Here is a 20928-nt window from a genome sequence, read left to right as displayed (position 1 = left end):
GGAGTATCGTATTGAAAGCAGAGCTAAAGTCACCAAAGAGCAGCCTGGCGTAACGGCCCTGCACTTCCAGGTGAGAGATGGTGGTGTGGAGCGTTGTAGCAATGGCATCTTCAGTTGATCTGTTAGCTCTGTATGCAAACTGGAGCGGGTCGAGTGTGGGTGGCAGGCAGGACATGATGTGACGTCGGACCAGTTTCTCAAAGCACTTCATTATAACAGGTGTTAGAGCAACTGGTCGGTAGTCGTTGAGGCTGCTAATGTTAGTACGCTTTGGCAGTGGGACAATTGTGGCTGACTTTAGGCATGGCGGGATGCAGGACTGGGACAGTGAAGTGTTGAAGATCTTAGTGAAGACCCCAGCCAGCTGGTCTGCACACTCTTTTAGGACCTTTGCGGTTACCCCATCTGGTCCGGTGGCCTTCCTGGGGTTCACTGCCCTCAGTGTGCGCCTCACTTCATATTCCTGCACTATGAGGCTTGGGCTGCTGCTGTCCGATGTTTTTGCTGCTGCTGCCTCTGGTCCCTTCACCTCAAAGCGTGCGAAGAAGTGGTTCAGCTCCTCTGCGAGCTCTGCGTTACCCTCAGTCAACGTGGTATTGCCAGGTTTGTAGTTGGTTAAGTGCTGAACTCCCTGCCATACCTGTCGTGAGTTGTTGGTGGTGAAGTGGTCTTCGATCCTTCTCTTGTACGCTGCCTTGGCCTCTCTGATGCCTCTTTTCAACTGAGATCTGGCTGCACTGTACTGCATACCATCACCGGATCTAAAAGCGGCGTCACGTTGCTTCAGCAGGACCTGGACCTCTTTAGTCATCCAGGGTTTCTGGTTGGAATACACCCGGAGACGTTTGTCCACAGTGACACTGTTGACACAGAAGTTAATATATGAGAGCACTGATGTTGTGTGCTCTTCAAGGTCCTGATGTTCGAACACGCTCCAGTCCGTGTTTTCAAAACAGTCCTGCAGCTGATGTGATGCACCTTCTGGCCAGGTTTTCACAGTTTTTGTAATGCAAAAGGGAGCTGTGTCTCTGGCTGAATCGAACCAGTAAACTTTTACTTGCAGACTGAAATGCCTAGCTAGAGACCAGGTTGTAATTCTGTATCTGCTGTAAAGACATTTTAATGCAGAAGTCTTTAGGAATTGCCTCGGTTTTATAGCCAGCCTCGAGTGGCCATTGCAGGATCTGCAGTATTTAGCACCTCTGTCCGACCAACAGTAACTATTTTCCGTCTCTCTGTTACTCTAGGCCACATAACAATCACCAACTATCTGCTGAACTACTACTCTGGGTTGGATATAGAGAGAAGAAACTGTCACGGCTTCACCGCCCTAATGAAAGCCGCCATGCAGGGCAGGGTGGAGTGCGTGCGCTCGCTCATGTTGGCAGGTAAGGAAATGCGTTTAATTAAATTAAATGCACGAAACTCTGTAGCAGTGCAATACTTGGAATGGGTTAGATTATAACTGCAGAAAATGTTATTTTCAGAAATTTGGCGAACAGATGGACAATTTGAATACGTAGACAGTAATTTATTTATTTATTTTTTAGTCATAACTAGGATTTATGTTGAGGTTTGATGCCAAAGCATAACAGCAGGAGGTTTAAATGTCAGGATGGATTTAATTTCAACGTATTTTTTTTTTTCCAAATAATGGACTTCTTACGCATTTACACAAATCTGCTAACTGACCCTGTGAGAGTGCTGAGTACACAAGTTGCAGTGAGCATAGCGAGACAGCTTTTAGCCACAAACTCACTCTGTCCCCACCTTGTTATCTTTGAGCTTACATGCTTGTGTATCCACAAATTAAACTTTTTCCTGTCTTCTTTGTGTCCATCAGGAGCTGCCCTGAATGCAAAAGACTTTGGCCGCCAACTGACTGCCAGGGACTGGGCCTTGTTTACAGGCCGTTATGAAACTGCATGGGTGATGACGCGCTTAATAGAACGGCCTTGTCCACACCAGTACTGTGATACATACAGGTACAATTCACAGCTAGCTGTCTAAGATGTGCAAGTCCTTGTTTATGATGGCATTTTCTAAACTGATTTCCAAGAGAAGAAAAAATCGCTGACCCTTTGTTGAATTTACTGCCCTGCTCACTTGTTATCTTTACATGGAGTTATGAAAAGCTGTGTGCAATTATGAGGTACCTGCTGTCCTCCTTTTCTTTGCATCCTCTCCACAAAAGCAGCTTTCTGAGCTTTCTGTTTACATCATCTCGCCCTGATAGCAGGCTGTGTAGCAAATAAATAATTGTGACTCTGCTTCAGATTATGTAGCCATCATTAGTGTTTCTAGACAAGCCTTGCTTGAGAAAGGTCAGTGCAAGTTACCACTGACTCATTAAAAAGAACAGAACATACAATATTACACATTCAACACAAAAAACACAACACAAATGCCTTTTCGTCTGTCGGTACATGAACTGATGTCAGTATTGCTCTCCCAGTCTAGAGTGGCGCCCGCTGGCATCACTGGTGGCCAAATCCCAGGAGCCACGCGGCTGTTTGAAACGCTTGTCGGACACCATGCGCAACATCTTCAACATCGCAAATGTCACCAACCCGGAGGATGAAGGCGCCATCGACCACATGGTTTCTATTACGACTGGCATTAGGAGCCCTTTCATCGCTGTGGCATGCCGCACAGTGAGTGACTAAGCTCTAGAATTTATTTATTCTATTTATTGATTTATTTATTAATCCTCTTCAGCCTTCCTCACAACAAGTATTTCTCAATCACAGCCTCAGCTGAGGTATTGAATGAGTATAAACACTCTGTGGTAAGGTTGCTCTCTGTGTTATTCAATGATGTGTGCTTATACTCGGCAAACTTTGAGATACCAAAACTGTTTTTCTTATCTTCAGATGAAGCCAAATGTTTTTGAACAGTATGAAAACAATCTTCCACAGACTTGGCTTTTGAAATCATAAAGTCAAATGGTAAAGTTATTTTGTCACCGTATAGTATAAAACTCGTGCTTATACGTTAATGATCATATTATGGTAATAACACTTAAAATGTGGCACTAATTTATCATTTATTATATCAACCAATTCTGTGATTTCCCTTAGGATTAGTTCATAATAATTAAAGGAAATGATTAACACCAGCCTTATCCGCTAAGAAGGTTATTCGTGTGAGATTAACTGTCTGCAATACCGAAAACAAAGGCATGATTGACATCCAGAGTCACCAGTATTGCTGCTGCAATGCTGCTGATATCAGTACCAATCAGACTCTGCTGGTTTTGTTTCAGGTGTGTCCTGACAGTCCTCCGGGTGTGGGCAAACGGCGCTATGCGGTCCCAGAGATCATTCGCCAGCAGCGCGCCAAGGAGCTTCGCTCCATCAACCCTGACAGGGTGGACAGCCATCTCAGACTCTTTGAGAACTCCCGCGTGACTCTGGTGACCAAGAACTCAGCAGATCGCCGGGCCAGCCTTCAGGCTCAGAGCCTGGTGCCTCGGCACAGGAGCTCCAGCTTGGGTTTGGTGTCTTATAACCAAGCGATGGAGCTACGGAGAACCAGCTTGTTGCCCATGCACATGGTGCTGAGGAGGAGCAGTGTGAGGCCAGGCTTCACCATACCCAAGGTGAGAGTGTCCAAGGCCCCATCGTCCACTTATGAGCCGGCACAGGTTCGGAGGAAGAGCAGCTCCAAAGATGGAGGGGGGAACTTTCTGCAGGTTCCAAAGTGGCGATACAAGGAGCTAAAGGAAGAAAGGAAAAAAGCCGAGGAAGCGGAGAGAAAGAGGCTGGAGGCTGCAACGAGGAGACATATTGCTACTGGGAAAAGGAAATAATATCATTACCTCAGAGGATATCGTGTACACTAAACCCCCCACCCCCCTCCAAACAACAAAAAAACATACGGGCCAAGGTGTCCGACAGATCTGGCGTTTATGGTTTTCAGCTTTACACAGTTAGGTGCACAGGGTGAGCTCAGAATTACCAGCAATGTTTGGATGCTGACCGACCTCTTTAAAAACGGCTGTCTCTATAGCGACAGCATTAGAAGTGCACGACGCTGACGTCAAACAGCGAATACCCAGGGGATTTGATACTTGAAATGTTTTTAAGCTAATTTATTTTTCATATTTATTGCTTTTTAACGGATGGCCGGGCCTATATTTTCTTATGCCTTGGGTGCTCATTACGCCGGTGTTTTTGTAGTACGTTGCACTGTGTTGAAGCAGAAGACAGTAACACACACTCTGAAACTGAAACCTACCGCAGAAAAAAATGTGTTAATTAAAAGCAGTTTATTAAAAAATATATCTTTTAAGTCATTCGGCGAGGAGTAATGATCATCGTCATTACTGGCTGAGAAAGCAAAGCAAGATTTGTAATGAATCTCGTGACGTCTGCCTGACAATATTTTAGATGCTTTCTTCTTTTGCTTTACAGTGACAAACCCTGAATGTATTTAACGTATATATTTTATATGTAGAGAGAGAAATTTAAATGCTTTTGATGACATTTTTCAATTAAGGGTGAAGACTGAAATGTATAGCTTTTGAATCTGACAGGTTGGGAAGAAATTTTTAGATTACTTCCTGCGCATTTACCCTTCATAACCCAATTAACCCTTTAAAGCCAAGTGTATCATGTTTATTATATCATGTTTATCAGTGCGATATCCATTTATTCGCTTCCGCTTATCCTTTCCAGGGTTGCTGGAGCCTATCCCAGCTGTCATAGGGCGAGAGGCGGGGTACACCCTGGACAGGTCGCCAGTCTAACACACAGGGACAGACGACCATTCGCACTTACATTCACACAGATGGGCAATTTAGATTTTTTATTAAACCTATCCCCACAAAGTGCATGTCTTTGGACTGGGGGAGGAAGCCAGAATACCTGGGGAGAACCCACGCAAACTCCACACAGAAATCCCCTGCTGGCCTGATGGTGGAATTGAACTCATGACCTTCTTGCTGTGAGGCAACAGTGCTAACCACTGTGCCACCGTGCTTCCCTCAGTGTGATATCCCCCCCCCAAAAAACGTACATAAATTGCACATTTTTAAAGTAATGTAAATTGCAAAAAAACAAAAAACCAATGCCTGATGTAGCAATTATGTGCAAATTAATGTATACATGTATTTTTTATTCAATCAGAAACTAAACAGTCAGTTAAAAAAAAGAATTTTCTGGTAATTATTTCATGGCCCAGGCTTTAAAGGGTTAACACAGATCATAGCTTAACTTCACGTAGTGACTGGGAATGAGTCGTGTGCACAAGGTGTGGATGTTGCGAATGAAATAAAGTTTCTACTAACAGTGACCGTGGACTCAATTAACCTAGCCTTATTGATGATTTATAAATGCCTCAGCCATGTAGTGCTAGAAAAGTAATCTCAGTCTTCTTTTTGATCTCCATAGCATTTTTAGGGGCTCCGCTCAGGGGGAGAAAAACAACAAAACACTACATGCAAGTTTTGACATACAAAGGAGAGCCTGAAGTGATGACGTGTAACACGTGGCCACTCTGATCATAAAAACAGCCAACCCATTATAGAGCAGAGAGGTCAGTTTCCTGCTATGACATTAAAACAGTGAAAAATAATGGGGTGAAAAATAACCGTGATTTAAACCCACAGAGCCACGGGGAGCGCAGTGATATAACATTGTCTGGAATTTCAAGAGCACAATTTCACGCTCCTAACTCCTCATGGCGATTGGGGCTTAAGTGCTATCCAAGAGCGTGTGTCTAATATACATGGTGATGAGTTGCTAAGGGGTTACAAGGGCACTGCACAGCCAAATCGTTTCTTCAAATAAACTTCATTGACTTCAGAGTGGCAATCTGCTTAGATACTGCCCAGAGGAAATAATTTGAACATGACAAAAGAGGAGCGAGCTGCACATTTACTTGAACTCTACACTTCAGAAACTCTAAGTGGCTCCAGGATTAGCATATTTAACATTAACATGTTTTATATGAAAATGGATTTTTGCTGGCAGAGCCGTTTGCAGTTTGTCACGAGTCAACCGAGGTTAACTTGCCATGAATGAAAGCCAAATTCATTTACATTAGACTTTTGTGTTTGTCTTTTGTCAGTCAGTCAACTTTTTTAAAGGTTTCTGTGGAATAACAGAATGCAGTTTTTAGAGTCATTACAGGCTTATGTCTCTGTGCCGTTACAGCTTGTTCACAAATCCCATTTTCACACAAACAGAAAGCTCCATGTGAGTGTGTGGTGCAGGGAACGGACAAAACCTATTAGCCCTGAATGAATCAGATCATATTTAGGTCATCGTTGTAGTTCAAACAGCTGTTGGCTAAGATTGTAACCTGGGATTATGAAGAGCCACAGGCTTGGTCAGCACCACCCCTACCCCACGACCCAAATCTCTCACAGAAATTTTAGAAGTGTCAAAATAAGTAGCGCACCGTCCACTGGTAGTGTGACAGTTATTATGTCATGCTGGGATGCTACAGGCTGGGATTGAGACAGGGTGACCTGATTCCGCGTTGGCACTGAATGAGAGCTTCTTCCAATCCTGTGAAATTGATGGGGAATCCTCAGCAGGGGCCCTCTGCTGGTTGGTTCTAGTATAACACGTGAGGCTTTTAAGTTGAAAAGACTAAAAAAAAGACCCTTTCTAAAGGGTATACAAACATTTGAGCTGGTTGGATTTATTTTTTGTCTTTATTAAATCTCAGGAAGTGGTCCTGCTGTGGGCATCCTCCTTAAAATTGATACCAGCGCTTTTATTTTGAATGTGTGCTTGTATGCTTTGCCCACTGCAAGCGATATGAGTGACTTCTGCCAAATAATACCACAAAAAATAAGGAAGAAAGAAAAACATGGTATGCAATAAAACATGTTAATGACATGGATTGTGAACAAGTTTGAAATTTTATTCAGATCTGAGGCCTTATTATAAACAAAAGTTCAAAAATATTATCATTATATTCACAATTCTTTCAAATTTAGCAAGAACCACATATAATCAGTGACACAACCGGTAGAGTTAGAGGAATATAGTCATTTCTTTGAAAAAAAACAAAGTATTCTGAAATGATAGCGTGATGCAGTCAGGGGTAAAGTAAGGTCTTCTCAAAGAACGGCATTCTGAAAAGCTGAAAACGATTAATAAATGATAAAGTCTCACAATCCAATCGGCATCAGAACTATTGACAATGTGAGATCCTAAAGCGGCCTCACTCTTAAAAGTAAGAAAAACTTTACAGGGAGCAACTTTCTTTCGTAAAAGACAGCCATTTTTCCCCAGGAGTTTTGATAAGACCAAACTTGACACAAAGCACTAAGCTACACTTTCTGTCAGACATTTCCAGCAGCAATACTTGGTTGGTTTAACAGAAAATTCCACTGATGTACAGCAGGATTCATGGTGTCCCACAAGGCTTAGAATGGAAAGGAAATGGGACAGAGGAGAGCTTGCAGTTTGTTTTTTTCTTAAAGTGGAGCCAAAATGTCACCGTAATTTGGCGATTTCAACCATTCTGCCTTATCATTACCAGTGACCGTGCACAAAGTCCAAAAAACGTTCTGACCTGGCTGATAAATATCTTTTGCTCTCTGTGCCACCTGTGGTCTGAGTAAACCATCGCACTAAAGCAAGGTTTTTAAGGCGGCTCCGTCGCAGTAATGACCGGCCTCATCCTGCTCAAGTCTCCTTTAATATTCCTGAGAGCCACATGGCCAGCAGTTGGTAGTGTATACTTTGGACTGATATAGTGATTCTAAATGAGAATGAGTTGGTGCTGAGGCCAAACAGCGACTTAACAACAACCTTGTAGCCTCCTGAAGGAGTCAGACAAGACAGGTGACCTATTTTGCCTGCTGATACGCAACTACAAGAAGTCATTTTGGATATCTCTCCTAACAGGGAGGCCAGTGGCTTCTTACTGGGCAGCGACAGGAACTGACCTGAAGCAATTAACGAGTGAACGGCTCAACTCTTTCTCCTTTGGCATTTGACCACCTCCATCGAACCATAGAGATGTGGTTCAATGACTACTAGAATAGTTTCCATGTTTTTCCAACAGCAGCTGCATAGGCAAAGACTAACCCGTCTATTCTCTGATGCAAACCCAGACATGTTGTTCTATAAGCATGCCTGAAATATACAGAAACTACTCTTCAGGGGACCTTTCAACAGGGTAAAGAGTTAAGAAAGTATGTCAGACTCTCCACTACATCAGAAAAGGTGATACAGGAAAACCAATTTTTCTTAAAATCGAGACTTTTCCCCTGTGCGTATTTACTGCAGTATATCTCTCACACCAATCTTTAGCTCTAACCGTTGACCTATTGTTCACTGGATAGACTAGCAATCAACATTTTTATCCTGGCAAAAACAAGTATTTAAGAATAAATTACCATCTCAGTTTTATCCTCCCACAGACAAAAAATGCAGAGCCTGGTACTATAATACATTTTGAGCAGTGTCTCACTTACGTTCTGTTCTCCCAGTCAGTCTAATAAGGCATGGCAGGGAATGAGAGGCCTGCCACACCGAGAGAAATATATACAACCAAGGAGAGTGGGGGAGACTGTGTCTGCTTTAATGGGGAGTTTCAGCCTGCTGACTGAGACTCGTACCAAGTAAGCCTGCACTGGCTGGTTTATTGGGCTAACATAAGCTGACAGAACACCTGATTGCAGATGCTTGTGTAAAGATGGATTACATGCACTAACACCTGGTGCACAGTGTGTGTGTGTGCTTGTGTGATGAAGGGAAAACAGCAGATAGCTCTTGGAGAGATGCTTCGGTCTCATTTCAAAACACCACCTGAGCCCTAATCCCTCAGTGCATGGTGCTAATTCACCATGGGACGCCCAAATGCTCTAGGTGGGGTACAGCACGCAATCCACACAATCCATCAAGTGGGACTAGTCTGAACTTTTTCAGAGTGCAAAATATTAGATCATTTCCCACAAAGGTTTATTTTTCCCCGTCCCCATCATTCACAAATATGTTTAAATAAAGACAAACTGAAAAGTTGTTTTTCAAGATAGTCTATATCTTTATTTACTATGACAACCATACCTAATGCCTAAGTCCACTCAATTACTTTTTACAATTTGAACAATTCAAGAAAAAATACTGAGAAGAAAAAAAAAATTGAAATTGAATTAAATTAACAGAGGAAATCACTTCTTCTTCTTGGCAACATCATTTTCTTTGTTTCTTTCCTGGAAACCTGAACATTAGTGTTGCAACAAATAACACTAGAGCGCAAGTGGGTTTTAAGGAAAAGGGTGTTGTGTGTTTGTGTGTGTCTGTGTGTATTAAAGCATATCACTCTCGGGAAACCCAATCTGGAGTTTCGGGAGGTTGTACACATTTCTGACACGCGTTGAGCCATGTAACGACAAACGCGCTGCATCTTCGTCGTACGCCGATAAACAGTCGCGTGGTTGAAATGTCTTTGCTTCGACGCTTTTTGTATGGAATGTAGAAACTGCTCTTTTTTGTTACACCTGTGCTGTTCTCCTTTAATTTTCCCATTTTCACCTTCATCTGACAGTTTAATGCCTCGCTCTTTGCTCGACTGCTTCTCTGTAATGCTTTGTTCCCCTTGTAATTAAGTCCCTTGTGATATCTGGGCTAATGTTAATGCAGTCACAGAGCATCCCGCAGCCGGTGCTACTCTTTAAGTTTCATTACATATTTCGCTGCACTTTCATTCTGCAACAAATAAACATGAGACCGATGAGCCTGCGCATCTTCAAAATCTCAGCGACGAGGCACCGATGGTAGAGTTTTACTGTGAACAGGTTACGTTTGTGGGAAACGATAAATACCGATACAGCTGAGGCTGATAACAACTGTGAGGGGCTCCTTTCTGTTAAATAAAGGTAAGAACGGTCACACTGGGAGGAAACGGTGATAAAAGCTCAACAGGTTCGACTGTGGCTCAGAAGCTTCGTCAGCATTTTGACTGATGACATCAAGCATAAGCAAAAAGCTTCTTGGGTAATGGCATCACTACAGCAAACATTTCTGTAATATTTAAATATATTCAAAAATTTCAAATGAAGGCCAATCAAACATTACATCGCTTATTCTTTTAGACATTTCTACCATTAATGTATAATATGTTGACAAGGTCAAATGGAATGCAATTAAGCACTAATGCGCTAACGATTGGTTATTGCTGTCATGTAATTTGCTAGTCGTACTTTCTCTTGTCAAAGCTGCTGAATTATACACTCAAAAGCTGCTTTCTGTGAGGTTTTTTTTTGGTTTGGAGGGTTGATAAACAGGGATCCACCTCCTGACTTGTTGATTGGTTCTTTTGTGAAGATCAAAGGATCCTATCGTGGGCTTGGTTGGGTTAAATAGGCTGATTGATAGGTTGCTGTGATTAACTGGATGCTGTCAAAGTTCCCCAAACAGACTCAGATCTGAGATCGGTTTCTCTGTTTATACTTGATTTTTTTTTTTTTTTGAGAAGAGAGAAGAGAACAATTCAAGAAGACTTCACCGGTTTACATCACCTTAAGACTTATTCAAGTGGAAAATAATCCTTCAAAAGGAGAGTGCAAAGCTACTAGAGCGGCACCAATGCAGCAGTGGTATTAAAAGTGGGACTTGCACTGAAGCGTTACTGACTTCAGGTGTCTCGTTACTGACTAATTTCTCAAAATGTATGATTACTCTTTTTATTTAGAGGAGATCTGTGCCTGGTGGGGAACCGTCTTCATCCTATCTGTTCCATTTGGAAGGCCGGCTGGTGGAGTTAGTAGCTTGGTGGCTTGGTTGTAGATTGGTGCCTGGCTCACTTGCGGGGTTGGTGGATGTGCTGGTTGATGTGCTGGGCAGGGGGAAGCTTGGGGACACCAGGCAGGGGCTTGTTGTGGGCCACCTGGGCAGCAGCTGGGGTGAAGTCCTTATCACCCTAAACATAAAAACGGTAAATAATAAACAGCAAATGAGGACAAAGTTGAACTAAAAAGAAAAGCTAAGCCACAAGGCTAGTAGTGTAAGGATAAAACAACATATACAATCTAAAGAAGACTGAAAAAATGTATGTGTGTGTATAGAACTCTGTTCATAACCAGGTTTGTGTACTTTATCCCTGCGTGAAATAATACAGTATGTGGACCCTTAAATCCTTTCCCACTGATCCCCCTGAAGATGCATGACAGGTACAGTATGGAGCACTCATCTGCTCTCCAGGTTTAATCTATTATTCCAAGAAAAATGCACATAAATAGCCTTGGTTCCTCTAAATCGGATCAAGTCACAGAATTTTAATCAGCAACTTAGGGGAGAATCACAGTTGGATTTCGTCCTCCTTTTGTTGTTATCCTCACTCCTTACTTCTCTATCTCTGCCAGCGTTTCGTTTCTCGCTCAGTTTGTCCCGTTTCTTCTACCTGCTCCATCTGCTGTTGCCTTCTCTTTGTGCTTTGCTCTCTGAGCAATAAAACTGCACTTGCACACAGGCATGAGTGTGAATAGGAGATTTTATATACTGTACAGTTATATAGGTTGATGGTGGCTGGTGAGCTCGATTAAAGCTGTAAAACTAAGCGCTCAAAGTAAGAATGAAAAGCACATACAGTCCACTGCTGTGTGCGTGACTGACTGGATTACTGGCCATTTGAATTCTTCCATCTGAAATCTTTGCGTTCATTTAAGCTGGCAATTTGCTGATGCCTTCTCGTTCATCCAGATGTTACCATATGTGAGTGTTACGCCATCATATAAATAACAGACATGGTTCCTTGACAGCCTCATTTCTTAGGATGTCCACATGGACGGACTTATATAACCCTTTTAATCAACCTTCTGCAAACAAACACAGCCTGTCTTTCTGAGCTTCTTGCTGAACTTTACTCACCCACCCCATCCTCGCCTGACCCTAATCCGTTCTGCTTAATGTGTTGGGCTTTTTTTTTTTCACTGCGCGTGTGGCTGTGCACTGGTTTTCCAGCAAGCTGGTGTTTGTGTGTAGGTGGGCGCACAAAGTGTGCATGTGTGTACTTCTTTTATTTAAAGAAAATTCCAGAGTTGACTCGAGGGGATGTGGATGATATTAACCTCCAATTACCCTTCACTCTCTTCTGAAGCTCAAAGCTTTTTCCACGAATACCTCTGTCCTACTGCAGAGGTATAGGAGGGAATATAACAAATTAACTGTCTTATTGCAACACGCTGTGAAAAGAAGTGAGGGCGACTGGCATCTCTTAAAATGACAATGCCAACAATCAACAAAAATGTAGCCTATTTTCAGATATTTAATCGAATTAAATGTCTGTAATAAACATCATCAAGCCCAAAAGGCCTGTTCTCATGTTGGAGGAACAATGTCCTTTAGACTGAGAGATCAAAGTGGAGATGTTTGGCCATAATGCATGGCACCACATCTCATGATAACCAAACAAAGCATATCAGTGCGAACCCTTCATGCCAACTATCAAGCACAGTGATCATTTGGAGGGGTGATGATTTGGGCTTGTTTTGGAGCCATATGACGTGGTCACCTTGCAGTCACTGGGTCACCTATAAACATCTCTGTATACTGAAGTACACAGAGTATATTCTAGAGTCTGATGTGAGGCCATCTGTCCAAAAGCTGAAGGTCAAAACTGGGTCATGCACAGGTGCAAATCTACAACAGAATGACTGAAAAAGAAAAAATCAAGGTGATGCAATGACCCAAGGAGGTCCAGGCCTCATCATGATCTTAAGAGAGCTGTGCACAACTGAATGCCTGCAGATGTCAAAGACCAGAAGCAAAGTTCTTCAACAATGATTTCAGAGACTGATGGTCAGTCAGAAAACCATTATTTCAAGGTTTTCTTGCTAAAGTTGGTTCTGGAAGCTACTAAATTATTGGAATTATTGGTGTAAACCTTATGTTTCAGGACTTTTGACAGTTTTCAGGGGGGGGGGGGGGGGTGTACAGAAAAAGACTTTGTGGTGTGATCTGATTACAGGTAAGAAGAAGAAACAAAGTCTGAAAAAAAACTTACTCTGGGCGTTTAATAATTGCTCGACCTGTAATGGTATTTCTTCCTTTTTTTCTACTTTCTTCTTCAGCTAGTCATTCTTTAGATGCTTTACTTCCTGGTAATAGTTCTATTATAAAAAAAATGCATTTTAGAAACACATTCAGCTACTGAATGAAAAATTGAAGGTACATAGCCAGAAGGCATATTTTTTTGTAGGCTAAAAAAAAAAAGGGGGGGGGGGACTCCCTGGAGACCACACACACACTGAAGTGTTTCACTTAACTCTTAAAAGGCTTTTCTGAGGCTTTGTGCACTGCTAGCCTCTGGGCTTGATGGCAGTGATAGGGGCAAATGGGAAGGCTAGAGGAGGATCGGGGGATAAATGGGATGCCTGCCACCTTCTGATATCACTGCAATCTTCCGCAAACAATCTGCCTGGTCTGACACACACACACAAAGCGGGGAACGAAGCCATCCAGCCAGTCAAGGACACTTTTCACACAGACACACGCACACATACAGTCAAAAGAATTAAACACAAACAGCTATTCACAGCCTTCACCTGCTTTTCAAAGCAGCAGGTCAAGGCTGTAAAAGCCTAAACAGACTCTGGCACCGATGCAGTTAAAGCCATATGTGGTTAATACCCAGCATTTTGCAGTAAAGTGAACTACTAGTCAATGTGCAGCTTGCAATTTCCAGTTTTGATTGGGCGTGTGTCAGAGAAGCAGCTTCAACTCTGTGGTCTTTTTTGCAGAAGGTTTTGGTGCTGCACGGTGGCACCGCATTTTATTAAACCAGATTCATAAATTACAGATAAGCCACTTTTCCCTCATCTCATTTGGCACCAGTATTTTCTCGATTTTCTTTCCCTCCCCTGCTTTTTCTCCCATCTCTCTGTCTTGTTCTGCTGAGCCTCTATGGTCCCTGTAGAACCCCTGTCCCAGATATAAACCACATTATAATGCTTATTTCAACACCACTGGTGGTCTGTATTAATGTGTGTCTTACCTTTGTAACCACTCCAGACACAATCACAGGGGCCCTCGGTGGACTTTAAAGAAAAAAAACACAAAGGAGACAGAAAAGAGAAATTAGAAAGGATTTTTTTTTAAAACAGGTCAATAGCACAGCTGTCTGCATATAGTTTATGCCAACATTTACATAAGTTTGCCTACATCAAATAAATAAGGAACATCCCAAAGGTGCCAAAAACCTACAACACCTACCCACCCACTTACCTACCCACACACACACACACACACATACTACACACCCCGGATGGACCTGCCAGCAGCTTAAATAGCTCCCATTCATTCTGGCCAAACACTGAGGCTCACAGCTTCTAATGGAAAGGAAGAGGGGAAGGGAGGAGGGAGTAAGAAAACTAAACCCCTGAAAGAGAAAGAGAGCTAAAGTGAAGCCTGGTGATGAAGATGAAGAAAAAAGATTTAGGGAGGAGGAGAAAAAGGAGAACAGAGAAAAGTGAGGACAGGGAGGAAAGAAAGGCGATGAGGGGTAAAGTACTGTAGAAGGAGGAGGAGAAAGAGGACAGAGAGACCCAGGGAGTGAAATACCTATATAATAACAAACTGTTAGAGGAGAGTAAAAGAGGATGAAGGAGAGAGGCAGGCGAGCGCTCACTCAGACATGGAGGGAAGGGATGGAGGCAGAGAAAAAGATGAGGAGGAGGAATGCGGAACCCGAGGTAAGTATCGACCTTGACATGACAAACGAGTGCCGTCTAATTTTACGGCATAGTCACCCCTCCGGCTAAAAGTGCAGTCAAGTTAGCCACCTTCAAAACTCCACTTAAGGACATTAACTATAGCAGCAAGCATGTCCAGCTTACAGCTTACCTCATTACCGGCCTAATTTAGATTGAAAAAAGATGAAAAGTTTTGGACACACACTTCAAACTGCAGCCTCAGCAGTCAAAATACAAACATTTTCAACCCATCTGCTCCTTTCTATTTAAATTTTTTTTTTTTTTTATGATTCGCGCACAACTTTTCCAATTAACAGTTGCAGATTTCCAACACATCTGTGAAACATCGGATTTACCGATCTACATCTAGGCACTCATCTTAATGAGAAAATTCACACCTCGGTATTACATTAACGCCTAGATACGTCGAATATCATTGATTACGCCATGCTAGCCACTTGTCAAAAAGCGAGGTTGAGAGGTTCTCTATTAGCAATTCAATTAACTGAAAACGTAGCACATTAGCACCGCAAGTGTTCCTTATTCTAATCAACACCAAGTTAGTTAGGTTTTTTTTTTAAGGCTAGCTGGGGAGCAGGTGGAGGGTAAATCAGCAAGTGAAGATGAAAAAGTGCTTTTCAGAAGATCATCTCAAACAGTTTATCCTGGATGTTAACTCTATTTATAGACGTAGAAATAAAAACATGTAACATATGCACAGGAGTTGTTTTAGCCCTTCTGGCTCATCTGAAGCGACAGTCAGATGCAACACTTGGGTTGAAGTGAATAGCAATGCTCAGTTGGATATGTATTCATATAGTGACACAGTGTGGACTCATGCTGAGCTGTCTCTATTGTACTGAGTGTCCCTCTCCAATGTGCACTTTGAGGTGAAATCCTGAAATATTATACAACAGACAATAAAGTGAGAGCTATTTAAAAAATAGATTTAAGAGAAAGGTCAGTGCATAGAATTAAGGATATTGTTTCAAAGGGTGTCTCTTGCTCCTGGCATCAGGGCATCATAACAACAGAGAGCAGACAGATAAGACATGTCTAGACAAACTGGGAGTGGTGGTGGGGGGTTAAGCTGTAAAACAGTCAAGCATTTGGCTCCTTCAGGTCTTAAGAGTTTTGTTTTTGATCGGACTCAAAGAAAAATAAGCTTTTTGCTCAACTGGCTAAACACACAAAACTTTGTTTTTTTTCTCCTTGGGAGTACGCTCACGTCTGGAATGTGGCTTTTTTCCTAGATCCTTGGCCAATATGTTGCTACCAGAACAGTTTAAATCCACCTCGGCACTCGTTTTCTGGTGATGGGACATGTTTTACCAAATGATATTCTTTCATTTGATGACGGCGGAGGTCTTCTCCAGTCTGGTGACTGTTAAGGCAACACCATACAAGTCAGATTACTTCAGCTTTTTTGTTTTGTTTTTTGGACCAACTCAAAGAGGCTTTAGCCAAATTCTAAGATAATTCATTAAAATTGTTAATATTGGTTTGATTTTCTCATGCACAACGTATATTTTAATCAAATGGTCATAAATAACAGGCAATGCAGACTCATCGCCTTTCCTGTAAGTGCGCCAACTGTGCTTACATCCGAAGTCATGCAACCCACCCAAATGTCAATTCCGAGTCGGGAAAAACCACGATCAAACCACGCGCTGACCCTTGGTGCCCTGTGAAAGGGAGTGTTGCCATTCTGGAAGAGACTACTCCCTTCCAGATAGACATGTTGCATCAGAGCATAAAGGTGATCACAGGCAACAGCTCTGTATTGATTTTAAGCAACTCTCCCCTCTAATGGAACAAGCAGACCTAAACCGTGCCAACAAATGCCTCTCCCAGCCTCGGATCTCCTCACTGCAGGGCCAAGGGTTCCGATTTTCCCTGTAATTTGCAAGCTGTCTGCAGCCACTGCATAATCACCAGCTGCAGACAAACACTAATGACAGGTTTTAGTCACACTTGATAAACAGATAACAGTCATTCAGTTTAAGACTTATTAATCAGAGATTAGTAAAACCACACCATGGCAAGCCCTGATACCTTGATCTAGATCCCGCACAAAAGCATTATCCTTCAGATTAGACTACTGACACCTTTGTAATCTACTCTATCTGCACGGGGAAGAGGAACGACAGGAGGGCAGAGAGAAGGAGAAATCAAAAGTGACAAAGACCTCTTTTTTGGTTTTCTGTGCGCAGGAGGAATGTGGCCGCGTTCACAGGCAGGATGAGTCTGCAGGGGGCAGTAGAGAGCTGCGTGGGATCTTGGGGAGGCTTAGTGCCAGGAGAGGGGAAGAGTTAGAGGAAATAGAGAGAGGAACAGGGGAGGAAAAGAGTGACGGAGAGTCAGAAATCTCAACTGTTAAGTCAAATGTGCAATAATCCATCTGCGTGATGTTTTTCTTTAACCTTTTTATTTTTTAAGCATTAAAGCCACTGCTACTTCTACCCCACCCATTTCTCTCTCTGCTTCAGCAGAGCAGGAAGTTTGTTGCCGTGGGCGAGGTGCTGGTTGCCATAGAAACTAATGCCTGTTGCCCATCTTCCCTCCTCTTCCCCCTTATCTCCCTCTCTCTCCTCTCAACTTTTCACCATGAGCTGTCAACCTACTGCACGTCTCACCACAGCTCCTGCATACAGTGTATGTGTGCAGCGACTGAGTCGATCTTTTTCCGAGTCTCTGGAACATATCCCCCTCTCACCACAACCCGTAGTGCAGCCGACGCAAAGCCGATCACCTGGCATGTAGTTTATAGACATTCAGCTGAGAGTCCCATCCAAAAGATGTGCAAGAAGTTCGTAACGCACCAAGTGGCACTTTTTCCACCCCTATTAAACTTCTCTGCTTCTCTTACTCTTGTAATATACATCACACTGTACCTGAATGTTTTACATAGTGGTTCCTGATGGCTTACAAGAACAACTTTCACACGATTATGGAGCAGGAAGCTCCAGCTCGGAGGCCAGCTTTTGCTTCCCCTTTCTGGCCTTTTTCCACTCATTCCACCCCTTCTCCATCTCTTACCTGTCCTTTTTCCTATCTTCATACTGCCACAGCACCCCTTACCATACAATAATAATCCCCTCCTATCCTAATCCTCTCCTCTCCATAATCCCAGCCACCTATTTCTTTCCTTGCTTCATCTGTCCATCTCAGCTAGATTGGGAGAGGCAGGTGTTCCCCCGACTAAAACGCTCCACTGGCTGCAACTAATACAAAAATTTACCCAGTAGCCACCTGCTAGACGTCCATCAGCGTGACACAAAGAGGGACTGACAGAAGTGCGTGTGACCGAGAGCTGCACTGATTGTATTTAGTGAGTGCACTTACTCTGCCTCTCTTTTTGTAGATGTGCTGACAGGTAATCTTTAGATCACAACGAAGAACGTGCACCTGCACTTAAAAAAGACGAGAGCAGGCAGGGCAGGGTGAAGAAAATGCTCCATTTTCCTAATTAGTGCAAAAAGATGTGATCTTTCTACACTGTAAGCTCTGCAGGCAAATTCCAGATATTTGCCTGCAGATTCCAGATATTGTTGTTTGTGTATTTCTAACTGTGCAAGTCCTAAAGTCATGATGCGATGCAAGGAGATGATGCAAATAGGACTGGATAAAGAATCGTAAAGGATCCTTTGTACTGCACCGGTGACAAGCAGTTTGTTTTTATATACTCTCAAACAACATGACAAACTAAGGAAGTACATAGTTGTTAGGCTGGAATAGCGCCGATCACCATCTACAACATGTATAAAGTGCAGTCCGCGTGCTTTTTTGTACTTGCGATAAATACTTGGCCTCAATTTTTAAACTTTAATGCCCTCTCTATTATTACCACCCGTCATCTTGGCAGAAAAGAGAAGACGGCAACAGGAAATGACTTACTGGTGCTGACAGGCTTGATGCTAGTCCTGCTTTGAATTACAGGAAAAGACTCAACCAACCAGCTTTGCAGATGAAGACCATGCAATATGTCATTTAGTGTGCGTACGTGTGGAAAGTTGTGCACAGAAAATTTCCTGACAGTTGGCAATGTTCTTGAACCCTGCTCACTGCTGTGCACTGCCTGTCACTTCCCATTTACCACCTCTTATTAACACACACACGCACACACACAGATATGTGGTGAGAATATGCCACCTGTGCTGATACGCACACAGCTGACGTATCCTTGTGAATATTGAGGAGATGTAGGAGAGTGTACAAGCACAGATTCAAAGACAGACACACGCAGCTACCCGGAAAATAAGGAGCAACTTGCAACGACGCCGTTGCAGAGCGGAGAGACCTCAGCACAAGCAATGCAATTCAAGCAACAAAAGACGAACATGCTAATGCGGAGACGGAACAATTATTGTCTCTCGCAAACAGAGCCAGCGTGATGTAAAACATTAAAACCGTGCCTGTTTATGGCAAAACAATAGCGACTGCTGAATAGGCTGTTCGAGTTAATGCTGTAATTATGCAGTAATTATGTTGTTTACTGAATTAGCTGGCGACAACACATGAAAAGTCTGCCGCGGAACTGCCTACAGTACAGCCTTACGGAAAAGCGAAAGCCGCTAAATGCCTTGGTTGGCAATTTGCAGAGCGTGTTTGTGATTAGCAATTTACAAATCACCACAGTTAAAGGCTGCACACAGACTAACAGATATGTGTGTACTTAGGTTTTATTAAAAAAAACCCACAAAAAACACATGATATGACAAAGCCTTTCACCACTGAAACACTGCACATTAGTTTCATCTTGAATCCCCGTGCAGCCCTTTAGTGTCTTATCATGCACTTTCATCTTTCATTTTGCCTGCACAATGCTTAGTTTTTGCATATCTGTGCGGTCATTTCATCTCTGTATTTGTTTTGCCTGCCGCTTTGATAGTTATGCGTCACTGTGGCTACGTCGCACATATCTTCTGCCATTTCCGTCTCTTTGTAGGTCTTTTGTGGTGGTTTCGATGGTCCTTTGATTGACTTTGTGGTTTACAGTCACCTCAAGAGATCCCTCTACCCGAGCGATGGCTCGACTGCTCGGGTCTTTCTCTAAAGCGAGCGCGTTACCTGCTGCTGATGTACTCCTCGCTGTCATCTTTCTGCGGTGGTTCTGGAGCAGGAGTTGGCTGGTGCTTCTGCACTATCCTCATACCGCCTGCCTTTACTGGAGCACACCCACACACAGAGAGACAGAACACGTATGCAGTGATTTGCCAGATCAGCTGAAAGAATTTGTCCAAGGTCTCACTATCAAAACAGGAAATTTAAATAGATTAAAAAAGCCACTTTAGTTGTGTTTGGAGAGTTAGGTGACTTGGGCCTTTTGACTTTATAGCCAGCGTTTGAAGAAGCAAAAATAAATGAATTTTAAGAATTTTGTTACATGCTGACATAATCATGTCTGTGACTTGCACAGAGGTCGGTTGTAGCAGTTGCTGGACGACTGTTCTGTGGTTGTCCTTGATCTCGGACAGCCTCACACACTACAAGTTAATGAGTGTGTTGTGAGCTTCCCGCTGATAACAGGTTGGGTGCGAGGTGCACTGGTTATCTTACTGTGTTATCAGTCCTGCAGCTGCTGTGGCCCACTGCCCTGCCTGCTACTGCTTATGTCCACGTACACCTTTTCCCGTTTCTGTGCAGCCTACATGGCTGAAGCCTCGAGCCCATGGCCTCCACGTCACCGCCCGCCATTGAGCAGCTATTAGCGGCAACAATGAAACTAAAACCTTTCTAAAGGGCCGGCGATCCTCACCAATCGCTACAATGTCAGCAATGTGATGTTGCAAGAGCCCACGCAAATCAGGAAGTAGGGGAATGTGCGAAAGACAATTACGGCAAATTATTCTAAACGCAATCTGGACACCACAGACGATTTATAGTCTAAGGCATCTGCCAGTGTAAGGGTTGCATAAGTATTAATCATCACCATCATGTGATCTTTTCTCTCCTTTTTTTGATCTGAGACATTGCACAAACAAAAGGCCTTCAGATTCATAACAGGCTTAAAAAAAACCCACCCCCAGCACCACAGCACAGGGAGCTTTACCTGCAGGGAGATGACCGCCTTTGGTTTCGATTTTCTCCTTCGGCGGCGATGACATGCTGCCTGCTCAGATGTGGGGGTCTGCTGCGGAAACCGAGCTGAGCCTCAATTTTAAAGCCTTTCCCGCTTTATTCTGCCTGAAAATGTGGACTACACTCAAGTCTGGATCGTCAACGTGGCTTTTTCCTGAGCATTGTTTGGAAGAGATGCGTGGTGACGTCGT

General features: G+C 43.1%; 2 protein-coding genes across 2 annotated transcripts in view; one reads left to right on the top strand and one right to left on the bottom strand.

Annotated features, from left to right (window-relative positions):
• The window catches only part of ankrd33ba (ankyrin repeat domain 33ba), a 23398-nt gene extending 12949 nt beyond the window's left edge, over positions 1-10449 (top strand). The window contains exons 3-6 of the mRNA XM_004546505.3: positions 1248-1388; positions 1844-1985; positions 2456-2654; positions 3266-10449. Coding sequence (XP_004546562.3) covers positions 1248-1388; positions 1844-1985; positions 2456-2654; positions 3266-3811 — 1028 coding nt within the window. The 3' untranslated portion in view covers positions 3812-10449. The remainder of the gene's footprint in view (positions 1-1247; positions 1389-1843; positions 1986-2455; positions 2655-3265) is intronic.
• Positions 8986-20928, bottom strand: dap (death-associated protein). Its single transcript, XM_004546504.6, has 4 exons — positions 20709-20928; positions 19727-19823; positions 13960-14002; positions 8986-10887 (listed from the first exon to the last, which is right to left on the bottom strand). The coding sequence occupies exons 1-4, from the start codon at positions 20761-20763 to the stop codon at positions 10768-10770; spliced, it is 315 nt and encodes a 104-aa protein (XP_004546561.1). The 5' UTR covers positions 20764-20928; the 3' UTR covers positions 8986-10767.

This window comes from Maylandia zebra, linkage group LG9 (genome assembly GCF_041146795.1).
Source record: "Maylandia zebra isolate NMK-2024a linkage group LG9, Mzebra_GT3a, whole genome shotgun sequence".
Taxonomy (NCBI): domain Eukaryota; kingdom Metazoa; phylum Chordata; class Actinopteri; order Cichliformes; family Cichlidae; genus Maylandia; species Maylandia zebra.
Note: the sequence above shows the minus strand (reverse complement) of the source record. Positions and strands in the feature narration are given on the sequence as shown.